The 17625-nt window shown below is 41.9% G+C and overlaps 2 protein-coding genes across 7 annotated transcripts in view; one reads left to right on the top strand and one right to left on the bottom strand.

The window, feature by feature from the left end:
• The first annotated feature begins 3000 nt into the window (after positions 1 to 3000).
• fgf21 (fibroblast growth factor 21) lies at positions 3001 to 8590 on the top strand. The gene is made up of 3 exons (XM_016996707.2): positions 3001 to 4281; positions 5480 to 5583; positions 6934 to 8590. Exons 1-3 carry the CDS (start codon positions 4038 to 4040, stop codon positions 7231 to 7233), a joined length of 648 nt encoding a protein of 215 aa, XP_016852196.1. The 5' UTR covers positions 3001 to 4037; the 3' UTR covers positions 7234 to 8590.
• Positions 8313 to 17625, bottom strand: part of tnni3 (troponin I3, cardiac type) — a 24383-nt gene continuing 15070 nt past the window's right edge. For 3 of the 6 annotated variants that reach the window (XM_008118926.3, XM_062958057.1, XM_062958060.1), the window contains 3 exons: positions 17187 to 17276; positions 15560 to 15736; positions 12912 to 13740 (listed from right to left, as the gene is read on the bottom strand). In XM_008118926.3, coding sequence (XP_008117133.2) covers positions 13636 to 13740; positions 15560 to 15736; positions 17187 to 17276 — 372 coding nt within the window. In that variant the 3' untranslated portion in view covers positions 12912 to 13635. Of the gene's footprint in view, positions 12360 to 12911; positions 13741 to 15559; positions 15737 to 17186; positions 17277 to 17625 lie in introns of those variants that run through there. The other 3 variants (XM_003226205.4, XM_062958059.1, XM_062958058.1) reach the window with 2 other exon arrangements.

Genomic DNA, 17625 nt, shown 5'->3' with positions numbered 1-17625 from the left:
GGCAAATGGGGTTTATATATCTGTGGAATGTCCAGGGTGGGAGAAAGAACTCTTGTATGCCTGTGAATGTTGCAATTGACTACCTTGACTAACATTGAATGGCCTTTCAGCTTCAAAGCTTGGCTGCTTCATACCTGGGAGAATCCTTGATTGTGTTTTGATTGGAAGGTGCGCAGACCCCCTTTGTTTGTTGCACCTGCTGGCTGTTAAGGTGGGCTGGAAGGCATTTATATAGCCTCACAGTAAGACTATATGATCTTACTGAAATTGAGTTGTTACAACTCCATTAACTCTAGGGGCCTCATCACACTTGAGCATATTTATCCACTATCTATGGTCAGCTCGATGATCCACTGATTATGTTACTTTTCATTTTGATTTTTACTGCAGATAGCCAGCTTTATTTGCAGGTTCTACTGCATTTTAGGAAATTTTATAATTTTTTTGCAATTTTTACAATTTTATTAGCTAGGATTTTTTATGCATTGTTGTTTTTTATACTTATGTCACTGCGTATATACTTACGTATTATTGTTTATATGCGGCACTGGGAGTGTTTCTGTGAGCCGCCCCGAGTCCCTGCAGGGAGATGGCGGTGGGGTATAAATAAAGATTATTTATTAATTATTATTTATCCATTTTAATCCACTTTAAATGCTGTGACTGCCTCCTGCAGAATTCTGGGGTTTGTAGTTTAGGGAGGGGTCTTTAAAATGCTCATCCAGAGACGCCCTGGGCCTCCCTACACTACAAACCCCAGAATTCTGTAGGAAGCAGTCACAGCATTTAAAAAGGATTAGGTAAAAATGTAAAGGTTTCCCCTGATGTTAAGTCCAGTCATGTCTGACTCTGGGGGTTGGTGCTCATCTCCATTTCTAAGCCAAAGAGCCGGCGTTGTCCGTAGACACCTCCAAGGTCATGTGGCCGGCATGACTGCGTGGAGCGCTGTTACCTTCCCTTCGGAGCGTTACCTATTGATCTACTCACATTGGCATGTTTTCGAACTGCTAGGTTGGCAGGAGCTGGAGCAAAAGCGGGCGCTCACTCCGCTCCCGGGATTTGAACCTGAGACCTTTCGGTCTGCAAGTTCAGCAGCTCAGTGCTTTAACACACTTTGCCCCCGGGGCTCCTTTATAAAGCATTAAAGTGGATAAATGCTCGTATGAATAGGACTTGGGTCACAAACCCAAAACTGCAATACAAAATGTCAGCCAACATCTTTAAATCTTGCCTTTTACAAGAACCTGAAGCAGTGGTTGCCAAACGTTGGTCCTCCAGGTGATTTGGACTTCAGCTTGCAAAAATGGGAAAGAAAAGGAAATGACAACGAGTCAGCATGGATGGAGAAAAAGAAGAAAGAAAATAGAGTCCTTTCTGAGTTCTATCTGACAAGGAAAAGGGGAGGAGGGAGCAGGTAGAAGGAGATGCTGGTAAATGAGCTAATAGAAATGTTGAGACAAAATATAAATGGAAAAACTAACTGAAGAAATGCATCTTTTAGACTGAAATGATATTGTAGATTATAAATATGTGTGGTAATTCATTAATTAATAATCAGCTAAATCTAGTTTGGAAGAAAAGCCTATGTAACAGCTTCCATCCAAGAAAAAGAGGCATTCCCATCTCCTACCTGTGTGGGATTTAAAGGGGAAGGCCTCTTCTAAGATTGGGTCTGACATCATTTGCTTTTATAAATCCTTACTTTAGCAATAATTAACTTTTTTTAAAGGTAGCTAGTAAATCAATGTTTAGTTTCAAAACTAATTAGCCTAATCAGTTGCTCTGCCTTGGAAAAACACATGTGCCTGTCCTTCTGTGACCTTCCATCCCCTGTCTGAGAAGTGGTCTTATTTTGGCCTGCCCAGCTGAAGACTTGTGTTGACCTCATCCCTTGTTTTGAATGTTTGCAATATGTAGCATGACTTGACAGTCCCTACTTTGATATACCACCATTGTAAATAATGAGGTTGACTAAAACATTTCTGGTTTAAGTGGTGATCAGGGGACTTGTGCTGGTCCACAAGCCATAGCTGATGGCCCTTGAAGAGCTTCAATGAAAGAAAGGAACAGTTTGAGTCAACAGGCACAAATAATATGGTACAAGTCACTGGCACATTGGGAAAGAAAACTTTGCACCCCTCACATCAGAATGTTTGGGAAGTGCTGGTCTAAATGGGTCTAAAGCAGCTGGTACTGGCTATTCAGGATGTTATAGAGTCTTTTCTGAGTTTGATGGAAATTAGGTGGACAAGAGGAGCACCCAGTGGCGAAATGGATTAAACCCTTGTACTGGCAGGACTGCCGAGCGACAGGTCGGTGGTTTGAATCCGGGAAGGGTGGGGTGAGCTCCCCTCTGTCAGCTCCAGCTTCCAGCAGGGATATGAGAGAAGCCTCCCACAGGATGGTAAAATATCAAACATCTGGGCATCCCCTGAGCAACATCATTGCAGACAGCCATTTCTCTCACACCAGAAGCGACATGCAGTTTCTCAAGTCGCTCCTGACATTTTTTTTAAAAAAAGGTGGACAAGAAAAATGGAAGACTTATTTAGTATGTGAATACAGATGCTAGATTCCTTAATGTACAAAAATGGAAGGACATAGCTAGGATGATGAAACTGTATGACCTTGTAGGAATGGACAAACCCACATCTCTGATTAGAGAAAAATCATTAAGTAGTTTTTATAAAGATTGGGAACGATGGGGTGTAGTTAATTTATATTTTGTCATTTTTCATAGTTTTCTCCCTAAATTATTTTTTAGAAAAGAGTATTCCCAGCTCAACATGTACGTGGGAGGAACTGAAGGGTTGAATTCGACACCATCTGCATTCGAAACAGTTATTTTGTCACTGTCAACAGCAGGAGTTTGGCATGGTTTGGGGGCTTTTTTTTAGTGCTGCAGAACTAATCAGAGCCACATGGACAACAAAACCCACCAATAAAAGCCCTGCAATTGCCAGAAGGCCAAAAAAATATTTTGATGCTGAACAGGACAGAAAAGGCAACCTTTCAAAAGGTTATACTTTGAGGTTTGGCAGGCATTTTTGGCCAGGCAAAGGTCAGTGTGGGGACTCTGAAGGTGTCAAGGGCTGCCAAGAGACCTTGGAAGGTGGAACATGCATGCACTTTGTTCGTTCTGGTCTACAGAGATGCTCAGAGGCCCAAAGACTCATGGATGCAAATGTGACTTGGAGATGTGTGGATGCCACAGTGGTATCCATTTAGGAAGATCAGGGAATAGAGAGCACACGTTGGGTAGGTTCCTGGTCCTTTACCAGAGTTGCTCCCTCCCTCCCTGTGCTTCCTCCTCTGCATCTCTCTCCCGCTCCCTTCCTCTCTTCCTCACTCTTATATTCCCCTGGGGTTACATCATCCTTTCCTGTCGGAAGGCATGAAAGCAGTTGTGGAATGATAATATTTAGACTTTGATATCCTCGTGACCCCCACCGTTGGGGCAGCAGGCCTGCTATAGGCACCCCGTGACTCACTCACGCTCTAGACCCAGAGTATGTGTGTAAAAGCAAGGGAGGAGGGAAGGGGGGAGAGAGGATGTGGGTAGAGTGAAAGCCAAGGGGAAGGGCATCAACTCCTGCCCTGAAGGGTGTTCGTGTATATATACCCGTGCCGACTGGCTGGGAGCAAACCCATGTGGACTGAGACAGCTCTAAGGGAACAGAAGGAATTCTCCCTTTTTAAGACATTTTAACTGATTGGATTTGGGGTCCTTTAAAAAAAATTCAAATATATATTAAAAATCCATCCTCAACCCCAATAGAAACTTCTTTCAACCATTCTTGGTGGACTGAAATTTCTTTTTGGGACTCACCAAGAGTCCAAGTGTTTGCTTCTGGGTGATAAGTGGGATCCAGAACTCTCCAGTTCTTCTCTGGAGAAAAGAGTAGTGTCCGGGGAGCTACAAGACTCCAAGGCTGAGAACTAGAACCTTACGTTCACCTCTTAGCATTTTTCAGGCATCTGGCATTTCTTTTGCCATTTGGCCTTCCTCGTTTCTTGGACCAGACCACCTTCAAGCCATGGTGGTCGTTTCTGTCCCTCTTGGATGCAAAGACTACCTTCTCTTTCTCGTCAGCCTAGTTTTCTGGGCTGCCTTGCTCCGCACAGCTCCTGCTCTTCCCTTGCGGAATTCCAACCCCATCTACCAATTTGATGGGCAGGTCCGGCTTCGGCACCTCTACACAGCAGATGAACAGACGCACCTCCACTTGGAGATCTTGCCAGACGGTACCGTGGGTGGATCCAGGTTTCAGAATCCCTTCAGTGAGTATTTTGGGGAAACCCTTGGGATTTAGAAAAATTCTGAAATTGATACACATTTATGTAATTGTAAAAGGAGACAGTGTGATGTAGTGGCTTGAATGTTGGATTATGAGTCTGGACACCATGGTTCGATTCCCAGCTTGACCAAAGAAACCCACTGGGTGACCTTGGGCAAGTTACAAACTCTCAGCTCCAGAAAACACTATCATAAATGACTTGAAGACACATAACAGATGTGTTTGACTGGGTAACAAAAATTGTCTGTTTTTTGGGGGGAAGAAAGTAGATAGAATCGAGAAAAATATCCTGTGTGCTTTGCTGGGACTTCAGCGGACGTGGCATTTAACACTGTTGAGATTGGTCTGTGATTCCTGAAATCCACTTGTGTACAACTGTGGATGCTACAGAGAAGAAGGCAGACATGTTCAACCTAGTGAAGAGAAGATAAAACAGGGACATGGTTGCATACTTAAATTAGAGAAGATAGAGTAGGTCTATTCTCTGCTGCCTCGTAGTGCAAGACTAGGTCTAATGGTTTGACGTTAAAGAGGGTAGATTTTGATTAAACTTCAGAAGGAACTTCTTGACAGTAAAAGTAGCTCAGCTATAGAAGCAGTTGCCTACGGAGGTGGTGGAGCCTCCTTTTCTGAATGTCTTCAAAAAGATGGTGGCTAGCTACCTGCTGGAGATGGGCCATCAGGTTGAACCCCTGCTCAATGGAGGATCTCCAGCTAGCAGTGGTTCTCAACCTGTGGGTCCCCAAATGTTTTGGCCTTCAACTCCCAGAAATCATAATAGCTGGTAAACTGGCTGGGATTTCTGGTAGTTGTAGGCCAAAACACCTGGTGACCCATAGGTTGAGAACCACTGCTAGCTGAAGATCCTCCATTGCGCAGGGGTTGGACCCGATGGCCCATGACAAAGCAATGCAGAGCAAAGCATCCAGAAAGGCAGACTGGGGCAGAAAACATGCAGGAGAATATACAATGAGTTTACCTGTAGCCATAGTGGGAGATTTAAAAGAATAAGAACATTCCCTGGCTTTGAATCTGACAATGACATCATATCATTATGTTACACATTGGAGTTACTGATGAAGCCAAAAAGGAGGAAGGTGACTGAGTTAGACAAAAAGGTATTTGGCTGAAGACTTGTGATTCCCCGTTTACCCCGTTCTTCTCTCCTGGATTTCTTTCAGGTTTGATGGAGATCAAAGCTGTGAAGCCAGGAGTCATTCGCATGCAGGCCAAGAAGACCTCTAGATTTCTCTGTATGAAACCCAATGGACGACTGTATGGCTCGGTAAGTTTGATTGCCAGTGTGCATGTTTGACAGGCCAAGGCTTGGATCAGAATTTACTTACCAATAAAAACATCTTGTTATTAGTTCATTTTTGTAACAACCTGTTTTCACTAGGGGCAACCTTTGAGGTTGAGAGAGTGACTTGCTCAAATTCAGTAGGTTTTTGTGGCCAAATTTGGATTCAAACTCTGATCTCTTGTAGTCACTCAAATACGACAATATATATACTATATATATCTTTATGTGGACATTGAGGCCAGTTTACTTTCCTCTCTTCACAGTGAATAAAGTCATCCCAGGATTTATAGGTCTGCTATAAGAGCCACCCTGAATAAACATTCTGTGGCAGGTGGAGAGAGAAGTGGGATCAAACAACTAGCTATGTTCCATAGCCAAATGCAAACCAGTGGCATCATTCACTAAGACCCTCAGTTGGTCCACCTCCACTGAAACTCTGATGGACTTCAATTGGTTTGTCTCCACTGAGACCCTAACTGGTCTACTTCTGGGTCTGAAGCACACCTAGATGCATCTTTGACCCACTGTGCTCCCTACCAGCCAGGAGGAGGGCAAGGGCAAACCCCCTCTAAACAAATTTTTACCAAGAAATCCCTGTGATATGTTCACCTTAGGGCAGTGGTTCTCAACTTGTGGGTCCCCAGGTGTTTTGGCCTACAACTCCCAGAAATCCCAGTTTACCAGCTGTTAGGATTTCTGGGAGTTGAGGGCCAAAACATCTGGGGATCCACAGGTTGAGAACCACTGCCTTAGGGTCTCCATAAATCAGAAACAACTTGAAGGCACACAACAGCAGCAATAATCAAAAAATCTATTCCTGTCCAGTTGCACAACTGTTTCTGATCGCATGTTCATATAGTGCGGGGCTGGGAATCATGCAGCCTTCTTGTTGTTGAGATATAGCTGTCAACTTTTACTACCCTTGGCTATTCTGTCCAGGGAACTGCAGTTCAAGAACGTTTGGAAGGCCAAACAATTTCTATCCCTGGTTTTGTGGTTGCACACTTCTGCAAAAGATACAGCACAATTCTATTTAGCAGTTAATGGAGATGGTCACTTGTGTGGCTGGTCTACAATGAACTGTGTTTCCTAAACTTGAACTCCATTTGCAAATAATCTACAGCTTTTAGATTATTTTTCTCTACTTGTATATGGTGAATGAGCCAGTAGTTTGCAAGTCATGCTGATGGAACAATGTTGAGAGTTGTAGTGTAAACAGTAAACTTTTCAAACTCTGATAACTCCTGATGACTCTAGAAACCCAGTGTCTATATATTGGACATTTTTATTTACATAAATGGAAACATAATCTCACACTTTTTTCTTCAATAGCTGTTCTACTCTGAGGAGGCATGCAACTTCCATGAGAAGGTTCTCAGCGATGGCTACAACCTCTACTATTCTGAAAACTACAACATACCTGTCAGCCTCAGCTCGGCAGGGAACCTGGGTCAGAGCCGTCAGTTGCCTCCCTTCTCCCAATTCCTGCCGTTAGTCAACAAAATTCCTCTTGAGCCTGTGCTTGAAGACTTTGACTTCTATGGACATCAATTGGATGTTGAATCAGCTGATCCTTTGAGCATTTTAGGACAAAACCCTGGTTTCATGAGTCCGAGTTATGTCTTCGGATAAATGGGGATTCTTGATTGGTTGGGGGGGGGGGGATTTTGAGGTCAAACTTTTAAGTAGAGCTTTTGCTGAACCTGGAGTCCTGGGTTTTCTTGCCATGAACACAATAAAGCATTCACATTTGATGCGAGAAGAGGGGAAGAAGGAGGACATTGCATTTCAACATAGATGCTGAAATGATTGAAATCTTTATATTTATTGACTCCAGCATCCCAAAATTGCCCAATGTTGGGTTGAATCAATGTTTTTATGTGTTTCTAGGTCACATACACACTGCTAACCAGAAGTACAGACAAAGATATTGGGGTTTTTGAACTATTTTTACTTGTTTTTTTTCTTACACTGTAATTGTTCAACCTTTTCAACTTGTGTTCTTCCCGCACTATTTAAATAACTTATTTATTATATGTCAGATTTATTTATTGAGCAATGCAGAACAGACAGTCATAATAAGGATTTTTGTGCTGACAAATAATTTATGTATTATTATTATTATTATTTATACACTAGTATGTATATATGTATATAATTTATATTTTTCCATATTTATTTCCCTTCCTGGAAAGAGAATGGCTAATAAAGTCTGTTCTGTGTTTGTAAAGCTCCTGTGCCTTAGATTTTCTTTACTGGTGCTCTCCTCCTTCCTTTTCAATGAATACTTGAGAAGGAGGAAAGCAGTGGCAATGCAGATGTGGGCTTTTGTTGTGCTGAAGAGACCACAGCAAATAATAAGATTTTGAGACTTGTTTTTTCCCACTTTGACCACAGTTCTTCATATTTGCAAATATCAAGTTTTATATGATTCTTGTCATACCAGCAAAAAATAAGACATAAGAAGCAACTGATAAGCATGTAAAATAGACTGATTTCAACTGAGTTTCCAGTTCAAGTTATTTTAAAGCTGAGACAGAGAACTTGTTGCTTTCCATTTGTCACTGGACTATAAATCCCATCAGTCTTTCACTGCTACCTATGCGGGCCATGACTGCTGGGAGTTTTAGTCCAACATGACCTGAAGGGCATCAGATGGTCTCATCCCAAATCACCCCATCCCTACCGACTGCAATTCATGCAGAAAATAGTTTAAGTTCAATGCTGTTTTTATTTATTTATTTATATGCTCTATTGATCTTTCCTGGAACTACTGCATTTTTTCAGCATTTGTGTTTTATGGCAAACAGTGGTATGTCCGTGTGATTTCAAAGTAGTGTGATAACACTGAGATTTCTCAGCATAACAGTTTTGTTACTGTATCTTCCTTTTTTATTACGTAGTTCCTTGTGTTTCCTGTTGAACAGTGCTATGAATACAGTGAGATATGTACTGTAAAAAGAATGTGAATAAAGCATTGGTTTTAAAATTGTGTCGGTGAATTCTAAAAGGTGGTCTCAGGTGATGTTAGACAACCAGGGTGTCACCACAAAGCAAGCCGTGAAGTAAGAATTCTGGGACCTTCCTTTACAAGTAGATGATTGATAACAGAGTGTCTGAATTTGCTCTTTAAGCATACCCTCCAGCATTTCACAGGTGAAAACCAGATTATGCAAGGCCAAGCAACATCAGAGAGAGTTCAAGATGGCAAAAGTAATTAACGCAAGAGAATGCCCAAGCTAGGAGAGGCTGCAGCAGTTTGCTTTTGCCTGAGCTTACTGGGAAGGATAAGACCCTGTCTCTTCCTATCTCACCCACATAAATTAAGTACAAATGATTTTTGTATCTTGAAATCAGTTTGCACCAGCTGAAAGTGGTGAGAAGAAAGTGGAAGAAACTGGGATGCTTAAAAAGTAGCTGAAAAGTGGGATGACCGATGAGTAATTGGGATAATGGGAGGGAGGAGGTGATCACAAACTGGGGCAGGGCCGCATAGGACTAGTTTATACATACCCTGGGCACAAAGGATTCAAACTCAGAATCATATTGGAGACCGGGGGGTGGGGGGTCTAGAAGGGCAAAAACACTTTCTTGAGGTTCATTCCCAACACAGAGAAAGAAAAGGACTAGAATGACACACCGTTTGAACTTAAGGAGGAAAAGGTTGAATTGCCATTGTATAGACAAATTCTAGAAAAAGTTGTTTTTGCAGACAATCACTTCCAGAGCTGTGCACATCTCTGCTTGGCACTTGTGCACTGAGATTGTAAAAGTTGCTAGGGTGATGAAGGAGACTCCATTAGCTTGGCCACTTTTACAAGCTCAGTGTACAAGTGTCAAACAGTTTTTTTTCAAGTTGGACTTACTGCAGAAGTCATGTAAGGGTCTACTGTGGTTTCTTGGGATGTTGCTGAAAATTACATCCTTGTAGGGCATCCAGTTACAAAAAAATGGCTGGATGAGTCTCTGTACCTCATTCACTTTCCAACAACCTAGCAATGGCTGGCCAAGATCCTGCATCAGACATGTAGCTAATGTGTCAAGCTACACTCCATTTCCTACTCTGACCTCCAAAACCCATCCTGAAAGTCAGGATGGGGAAATTTTAGTTATTGAACAGCTGGTAAATTATAGCCTTTACCATGACCAAAAGTTGCAATGATATAAGTCCAACTCGCACTACTGTAATTCACCAAAAGGACTCCAGACAATGGTTGAATTCTTCCTTGGCAGCTAAGGAACCCCTGATGGCGAGGAGCCCCCAGTGGTGCAGCGGATTAAACAGCTGAACTGCTGAACTTGCTGACCGAAAGGTCAGTGGTTTAAATCTGGGGAGAAGAGTGGGCTCCCACTGTTAGCCCCAGCTTCTGCCAACCTAGCAGTTCGAAAACATGCAAATGTGAATAGATCAATCGGTACCGCTCCGGCGGGAAGGTAACAGTACTCCATGCAGTCATGCTGACCACATGGCCTTGGAGGCGTCTACAGACAACACCGGCTCTTTGGCTTAGAAATGGAGAGGAGCACCAACCCTCAGAGTCAGATACGACTAGACTTCATGTCAGGAGAAACCTTTACATTTACCTTAGCAGCTAAGAAAGGACTTGCAAGTACAGAGGGACTTCGTGTCAAAGGGCTCTTTCATCAGTGGTGACAAGGAGTAAAATCCTGTTGGTATAGTATTCTGACGCTACTATTTTTCTTCCTGTTATCACTTACTAGTATGGACAGCAAGAAGAAAAAGTGAATGGGCACAACATCCACCCCTCCAAGTAATGTGTTGGAGAAACAAACCACTCAAAAGATGGCAGGTGTCTGTTTGAACCTGGAGAAAGCGCAATTGCTAGGAAGAACATAAACACGATGCTAGCATGCTCTCCCCACCTCCATTTCTTAGAAGAGTCATGATGACATAGGACATTGTCCTCACTACAAACAGAATCCCATCTGGTGGCATCATGGTGTTAGCATGCCTCCTATGTGGCTCCATAAGGTTACTGATGCCTAAATGACATGATGATGTTATCACATTGCCTACATGATCCTTGATCAGCAGGGACCACTCCAGGAAATAGCAGCTAGCTCTGCAAAAACTAGCACTGGAGCAGCAAGTAATTGAGAACAGAAACAGTGACACCCAAATGGCATTGGGTTTATTGACCCAAGATCACTGGAGTATGTATCTAAGTGACTACTAGCTAAGTTTTGCTCTGTCTCATACATCTCACTATATGGATTACTAGCTGCTCAATTCACACACAAAAGCAATAAAGCATCTTGTTGGACATTTCCTACTCCCTTATGGAAGTCCCTCTTAATATGAATATTGTTCGGCATACAACTTTAGCATGGCTAGTTGCTAGTCTGCATGTCTCATTATGAAAATCCATTCATCCTGTTATTCATCTTGAATTATAATAATGTTAAGTTGGACTTATCTCATCACAGATCACTCTACTGACCACACAATGACCCAAATCCCCTACAACCCTCTTTTCTCTGTTGCAGGCCCCTGAAATAGCCATTGCTTAGTTTTTGATGGTAGTGCTGGGAAGAGCAAAAGGCAAATATCCATCTATTTTCTTATATCTGGATGCAGAGTAAGGACACAATCAATTCTATAGAGATACCTAAGGCATGTCCCCTATGGGTGTCTGCTGTGTGTCTTGTTTATCGTTCCCTCCAAGCAGAAAATGGCCAATATAAGAGTGCTGCAACTGAGAAAAAGTTGACTGTGGATTTGAACCAGATGCTATTGTAACTACCTCTTGTACCTATGTATCTGAATACAGGATCACTTCCCATAATTTTTGCTTATTGACTTAGCCATGCCTTCTTTCTTTCTGTATCTGAAACCACTTTGAGTTTAGTCATTCTTCATTTTGTAGTTTGCAGATTTATCTTTCCTATATTACAGAGCCTCCTGCCATGAGATGCTATGAAAGTGTTAGTACAGTAAGGCTTCCACGTCTGTGAGGCGATACACTCCTGGCTAGACTGCAATTACCTGAAACCACAGGTCCGACCAAGCACCACTAAATTAAGAGGGCAGTTCCTGTCCCAGCATATCATAAAATCTCCTTGGAGGACCCAGACACTTTAGAGATGGGTCTTCTCCAGGAATTTGCTAGGTCTTCCAGCAGGAGTCTATGACACCTTCTGGGGCCCAAATCTGCTGCAGCAAAAACAGCCAAGACCCTTGTTCCAAATGTAATGAGCAAGTCCAAATCCAGTTTTAAAAACATTTAGAATCATGCAATGCTCTCCCTCCTTGCCCTCCTAACTGAAACTGGAACTAGCCGTTTTTTTGTTTTGCTTTTTTGTAACTAGTTTTGAAAATGAGAACAGTTTAATGCCACTTCAATGGTCATAGCACCAACGTATGGAATCCTGGAAATTGAAGTTTGGGAGGGGACTCAGAATTATATACCAAAGAGCACAGGAGAGTAGAACAGAGCTTTCTGGCAAAGAAATTTCTGCCCTTCTCCAAACTACAGATTTTAGGATTCCACCTGAAGGAACCATGGCAATGAAAGTGGTATCGAGTTGCTACAACTGTGCAGAGAGCATACATCCTAGAGCTTAAATTATATTTGATTCCTTTGTTTTAGATGTTCTTCAAAATCAGTCTTGTTGGCAAATATTCCTAGGAGTAGGAAGATATCCAGCCAAATTCATACACCACAGATAATGAGGACATATTCTAGGTTGGAAGATCTTCACGTGATTTCCACACAACTGCCAATCAAGGAGCCCATCTGAAAGAAGAGGAGACAAGAAATGCAAGGAAGCATCCTGAAAAAAAAATGCTGATTGCATTGCTTCTCTTCTGAGCTGGTGGCTAAGAGACAGCGCTATGAACCAGAAAGTTATCTGATGGAATTTTGTTCTTGTTATTTGGTTTTTTATGAAACCACTAGGTCTCTTTAAACAGAGTTCAGGCTCCCCACATAAGAAATACTGTTGATGTTAACTACCATCAAATTGCCTTTAACTTCTGATGACCTCGTGCATGAATGAGAGACATTCAAATCATCTTGTCTTGCAGACTCAGGACCATGGCTTCCTGGATTGAATCTATCCCAGTGGTTCTCAACCTGTGGGTCCCCAGGTGTTTTGGCCTTCAACTCCCAGAAATCCTAACAGCTGGTAAACTGGCTGGGATTTTTGTAGGCCAAAACACCTGGGGACCCACAGGTTGAGAACCACTGGTCTATCCATCTGTAATGAAGTCTTCCTTTTTCCTACTGCTTTCTACCTTAACAAGCATTATTGTCTTTTTTAAATGAGTCATGTCTTCTCATGAGATGTTCAAAGCACAACAGTCTCAGTTTAATCATTTTGGCTTCTCAGGAGAATTCAGGCTTGATTTGCTCTAAGACTCATTTACTTGTCTCTTTATGAATCCAAGTTATCTGTAGAACTCTTCTTGAGCAGCACATTTCAAATGAGTCAATTTTCTTCCTAACAGCTTTCTTCATTGTCCATCTTTCACGGGCATATATACAATCAGGAGATACAATTACATGGACAATCCTGGCTTTGGTATCTAATAATGTATCTTTATCCTTGAGAGTTTTAATCGAGTTCCTTTATAGCTACCCTTCCAAGTCTTATTATGTCTTTTCATTTCTTTAATCCATATGGGATAATACGAGTTTACCTTATAGGGCTCCTATAACGTTTACAACTAAATAATGCATGCAATGAAAGAGCTATACTAATTGTTATCATTATAGAAACTTAAAGCTTGAAAGGACTCCAGAGTTCCTCTATATATAACTCTCTGCTAAGGCAAGAAATCCTATGTTTTTGCATCAATTTATCTGCAAAAGATCTGGGCCTGGATGAAGTGAAATAATACTAGTGCATTCTTAATCTCATCCTAACATGTATGGAACACTGGACAGAAATATGTGTTAGTCTGTACTCCAACTTTCTCAAGCTCCAAATATAATACAGTATATCACATACTTTTTTCTTTAACACATATAACCCATCTTCTTTAATTCTGCATATCACGCACCCCAGAATTCAGGCTTGTCCTGCAGGAGAGGCCTCAAACTTCTTCTTGCGGCCCTCCATGCCACTCAGAGCATCAATGTTCTTCCGCCAGTCACCCACTTCCCGATTCTCCTGCTGGAAGATGACAGAGGTAAAAGAATGTGGCATTATAGCCTCCTGTTAGATACAAGTCATGCATAATTGCTGATCTATAATTCATCTTGTATTTCTGGAAATAGAGACTATACTGAGAACATGATGGAAATTTTCAAGGGGGTCTGGTGATCTCCCAGAGGGCCAGCCCTAAAGTAAAGGTAAAGGTTTGTTCCTGACATTAAATATAGTTGTGTCTGACTCTGGGGGTTGGTGCTCATCTCCATTTCTAAGCCAAAGACCCAGTGTTGTCTGTAGACACCTCCAAGGTCATATGGCTGGCATGACTGCATAGAGAACAGTTACTTTCCTGCCGGAGCAGTACCTATTGATCTATTCATATTTTGGTTTGCTGTTTTACCCGGACTTGGCCCCATGTATACTGCCTCCGGGGAGATGGAGGCGGGGTATAAAAATAAAGTATTATTATTATTATTATTATTATTATTATTATTATTATTTGCATGTTTTCGAACTGCTAGGTTGGCAGAAGCTGGGGCTAACAGCAGGAGTTCACTCCACTCCCTGGATTTGAACCACTGACCTTTTGGTCAGCAAGTTCAGCAGCTCAGAGGTTTAACTTACTACCCTACCGGGGGCTCCTAGGCCATCCCTACCATTAGAAAATGTGGGGCAGTTGCCACAAGTGGCAGATGCTAAGAGGCATTGTGGTCTCTTGGCTACCATACTGTCTTGAGAAGCAATAGTGAAGCATACTCTTCATTCATTAGTGTTGAAGAAATATTTCATTTTCAGTTACTGGCTTTTGTACATGGGAAATGGGACGTGGCAGTATCTTGTCCTTTCACCTAAGTCCAGAAACATTTTGGGCCACCTGTCCATGGTGCACCCATTGCCCATGCTCATCATCCAACGCTGTGCCTTGGCATTCCTAGAGATTTTGGGAGTTAATCTGGCTCAGATCAACGGGAGAAAGACAGACACAAACTTCTATATCAAAATAAGAACATTCATAATAGATTCATAATCTAGAGCTACAGATGTGTAACTTGTTTTGTAACTCTGTACATAGTCATGATAATGCCAATATTGCCATGATTATAAATCCCTCTTGACCCACCTTAGCAGACAGCAGATGTGTGTGTGTGAACGAAGGAAGGCATTTATAGTCCCTTCCTACCACTTAGCAAGGCTGAAATGATCAGAAGCAGGACCTCTCTCACAATTTTTTATTGCAGCCTGCTTACTGGTAGAAGGAGATTGGAAACATTATCCTCTTTATACCCTGATCAGTAGCTGAGCACACCCCTTTGCCCAATGGGGTTGTAGGTTTGGGTCAGGAGATGTGAGGTTTGACTAGGCTACACTATAGAATTAATGCTGTTTGAGATCACTTTATCTGCTGTGGCTCAATGCTACTGAATCATGGAAGTTGTAGTTTTGCAAGGTTTTTCACCTCTGCCAGAGAGTGTTGGTGCCTCACCAAACTGTAACCTTCACTGAGCCATGGCATTTAAAGTCAAATTGCATTAATTCTAAAGAACAGAGCCAGTCTAAAGTTATATCTATATCTAACTAAGTAGCAGACGAACGATACAGCAGATATATTTAGCATGGTTTTTGAAAAGATGCTTTCTTAAGTGGCAAAAAACATCTGTTTGTCTCAACATGTGATTCGCTGTGCTTTGATTTGTGATCGTTCCTGAAAGTAAACACAAGTGTAATTTGCTGAGTTTTCCCATATGTACCATATCTTTCCAGATTGAGTTTAATGATTGTACAAACATACTTTCCTCTTTTTTCTTCCCTGTCTTATAGACTCCCTGCTTTCCATGCTCACCTTCTCGGTGTCATCTTTCTTGACTTGTTTGAGATTGGCCCGCAGATCCATGGAGACCTTGTGCTTGGTGCCGAGTAGGGCTTGCATCATGGCATCCGCTGAGAGACGGACACGGCGAAGAGCTGGGCGTTTGAATTTGCCTCTTAGGTCAAAGATCTTCTGGTTCAGATCCTTGATCTGGAACAGAAAGAGGGAGAGTTTAACCATAGGACACAGTTATAGCACTTTGATGCCGCTTTAATTGGCATTGCTTTTCTCCATTGGATTCGAGGACATGTAGTTTGTGGAGATACTTAGAATTATTTTCTGGAGAGCAAAATAGTGCACTTTCCTCTGATTGATATTAGATCTCTCTAATATCATCATTTTTTTTAATGTCAAGAATGACTTGATAAACTGTAAGTCGCTGCTGGTGTGAGAGAATTGGCTCTCTGCAAAGACATTGCCCATGGGACGCCCGGATATTTGATGTTTTACCATCTTGAGGGAGGTTTCTCTCATGTCTCCACATGGGGAGCTAGAGCTGACAGAATGAAGCTCACCCCACACCCCAAATTCAAACCGCCAACGTTTCGGTCAACAGTCCTGCCGGCACAAGACTTTAACCCATTGCGCCACTGGGGGCTCTGTGATCAAAATACAAATCCTAGGACTCCATAAGCTGGAGATATGATAGTTAAAATGGCATTAGAATGCTATGATTCTTCCTCTTAAAGTTACCATGGAGTCATGCTGGAGGACATAAGAAATTTCCTGTGCAATTCTATGGCTTGCTGGGACCAGGAGTGTGGTAAATTAATGGCATTTGATCCTATCTGTAGTTCTAGGTAACCACAGTCAAGATGAGACTGTATTCTCTCATGGATACAGAAGTCTTACTTTAGACCCAATATCAAAAGAAACCACTAAAGCCATGGACCAGAAGGTAACATGTAAGACGGTTCAGGACGCCTCTTCTTTGTTCTCATTTGTTATTGTGTGCCTTCAAATCACATCCTAATCTATAAGGTGATCCTGTCACAGGCTTTTCTTAACACTACCTGTTTGCAGGGGATGTTTTTGGCTTCCTCTGAATAGCTTCCCCCTTTTCATTCAAAGCCAAAGCAGATTATATGGATGATGCCTTTAATATGGAAAGGAGCCCACACTGCCCCCTAGTGATTATCCTTAATATATGCTTACCAATTCCACAACATTTATATTGATATTTTTGTGTGTCTGTGGATGTCTGTAGCATACATTAAAAAAAAAAAGCTTTCTAAGCAGCTTATAAAAATCCCATGGCAATTAGAGCTATATATATTTCCACTGCTGTCTACTCATATCTGGGTAATAGTCCGATAATGTTGATCACACTCCAGATGTATCCTGCTCGGTTCTCTTATGCCACACCGGTTGATCATTCCAGGCAAGACGACATCATGCTGGATCTCTATTTCAGGGTTTCCCTTGTGCTTCCAATAATAATAATAATAATAATAATAATAATAATAATAATAATCATCATCATCATCATCATCATCATCATACCCTACTTTATCTCTCCCGAAGAAGACTCAAAGAGGCATTAGAGGCAGCACATCTCTAATGCCAGCCTAAGCATCAAATGAAAGTGCCTGACCCTCACCTCATTGACACTTTTGCTGACCCGGGCCTCCATGTCATAGCGCTCTTCATCCATTTTGTCAACCTGTCTGTGGAGCTGCCGGCACATCTCCTATTGAGTGGGAGACAGAGCAAGATGAAGCATGCTGCATTAGACTTATGCTGAACAAAGGCTTAAAGGGGTAAGAAAAAAGGACAATTTCAAAGATCACTCTGAATAGGTGCAAAGTCTTGGCCATGCTTGAGATTCCGAGAGGCGACATAGCCCAACTCAACTGGTTAAATGGAGAAAGGAAGTTCCATGTCTGCAAAGGACATTTAGCATTGTTTGAAAAAAAGGTATTCACTCAAATGATGAATGATATCTGATTGTCATTTCAAATGATTAAGTACACTTTGTTTTGTCCTTGGATGATAACAGGAGTTTTATTTCCTGAGGCAACTCTGGCTCAATATTTGCT

The sequence above is a fragment of the Anolis carolinensis genome, chromosome 6 (assembly GCF_035594765.1).
Source record: "Anolis carolinensis isolate JA03-04 chromosome 6, rAnoCar3.1.pri, whole genome shotgun sequence".
Classification (NCBI taxonomy): Eukaryota; Metazoa; Chordata; class Lepidosauria; order Squamata; family Dactyloidae; genus Anolis; species Anolis carolinensis.
The sequence above is the reverse complement of the archived record's forward strand: the minus strand, read 5'-3'. Positions and strand labels throughout refer to the sequence as shown.

Excerpts from the sequence above, each read along its gene's own strand:
- fgf21 (XM_016996707.2), top strand. The coding sequence starts at position 4,038 with ATGGTGGTCGTTTCTGTCCCTCTTGGATGCAAAGACTACCTTCTCTTT. Across the intron at positions 4,282-5,479 it reads CAGGTTTCAGAATCCCTTCA|GTTTGATGGAGATCAAAGCT; the intron begins GTGAGTATTTTG and ends GATTTCTTTCAG. Across the intron at positions 5,584-6,933 it reads ATGGACGACTGTATGGCTCG|CTGTTCTACTCTGAGGAGGC; the intron begins GTAAGTTTGATT and ends TTTCTTCAATAG.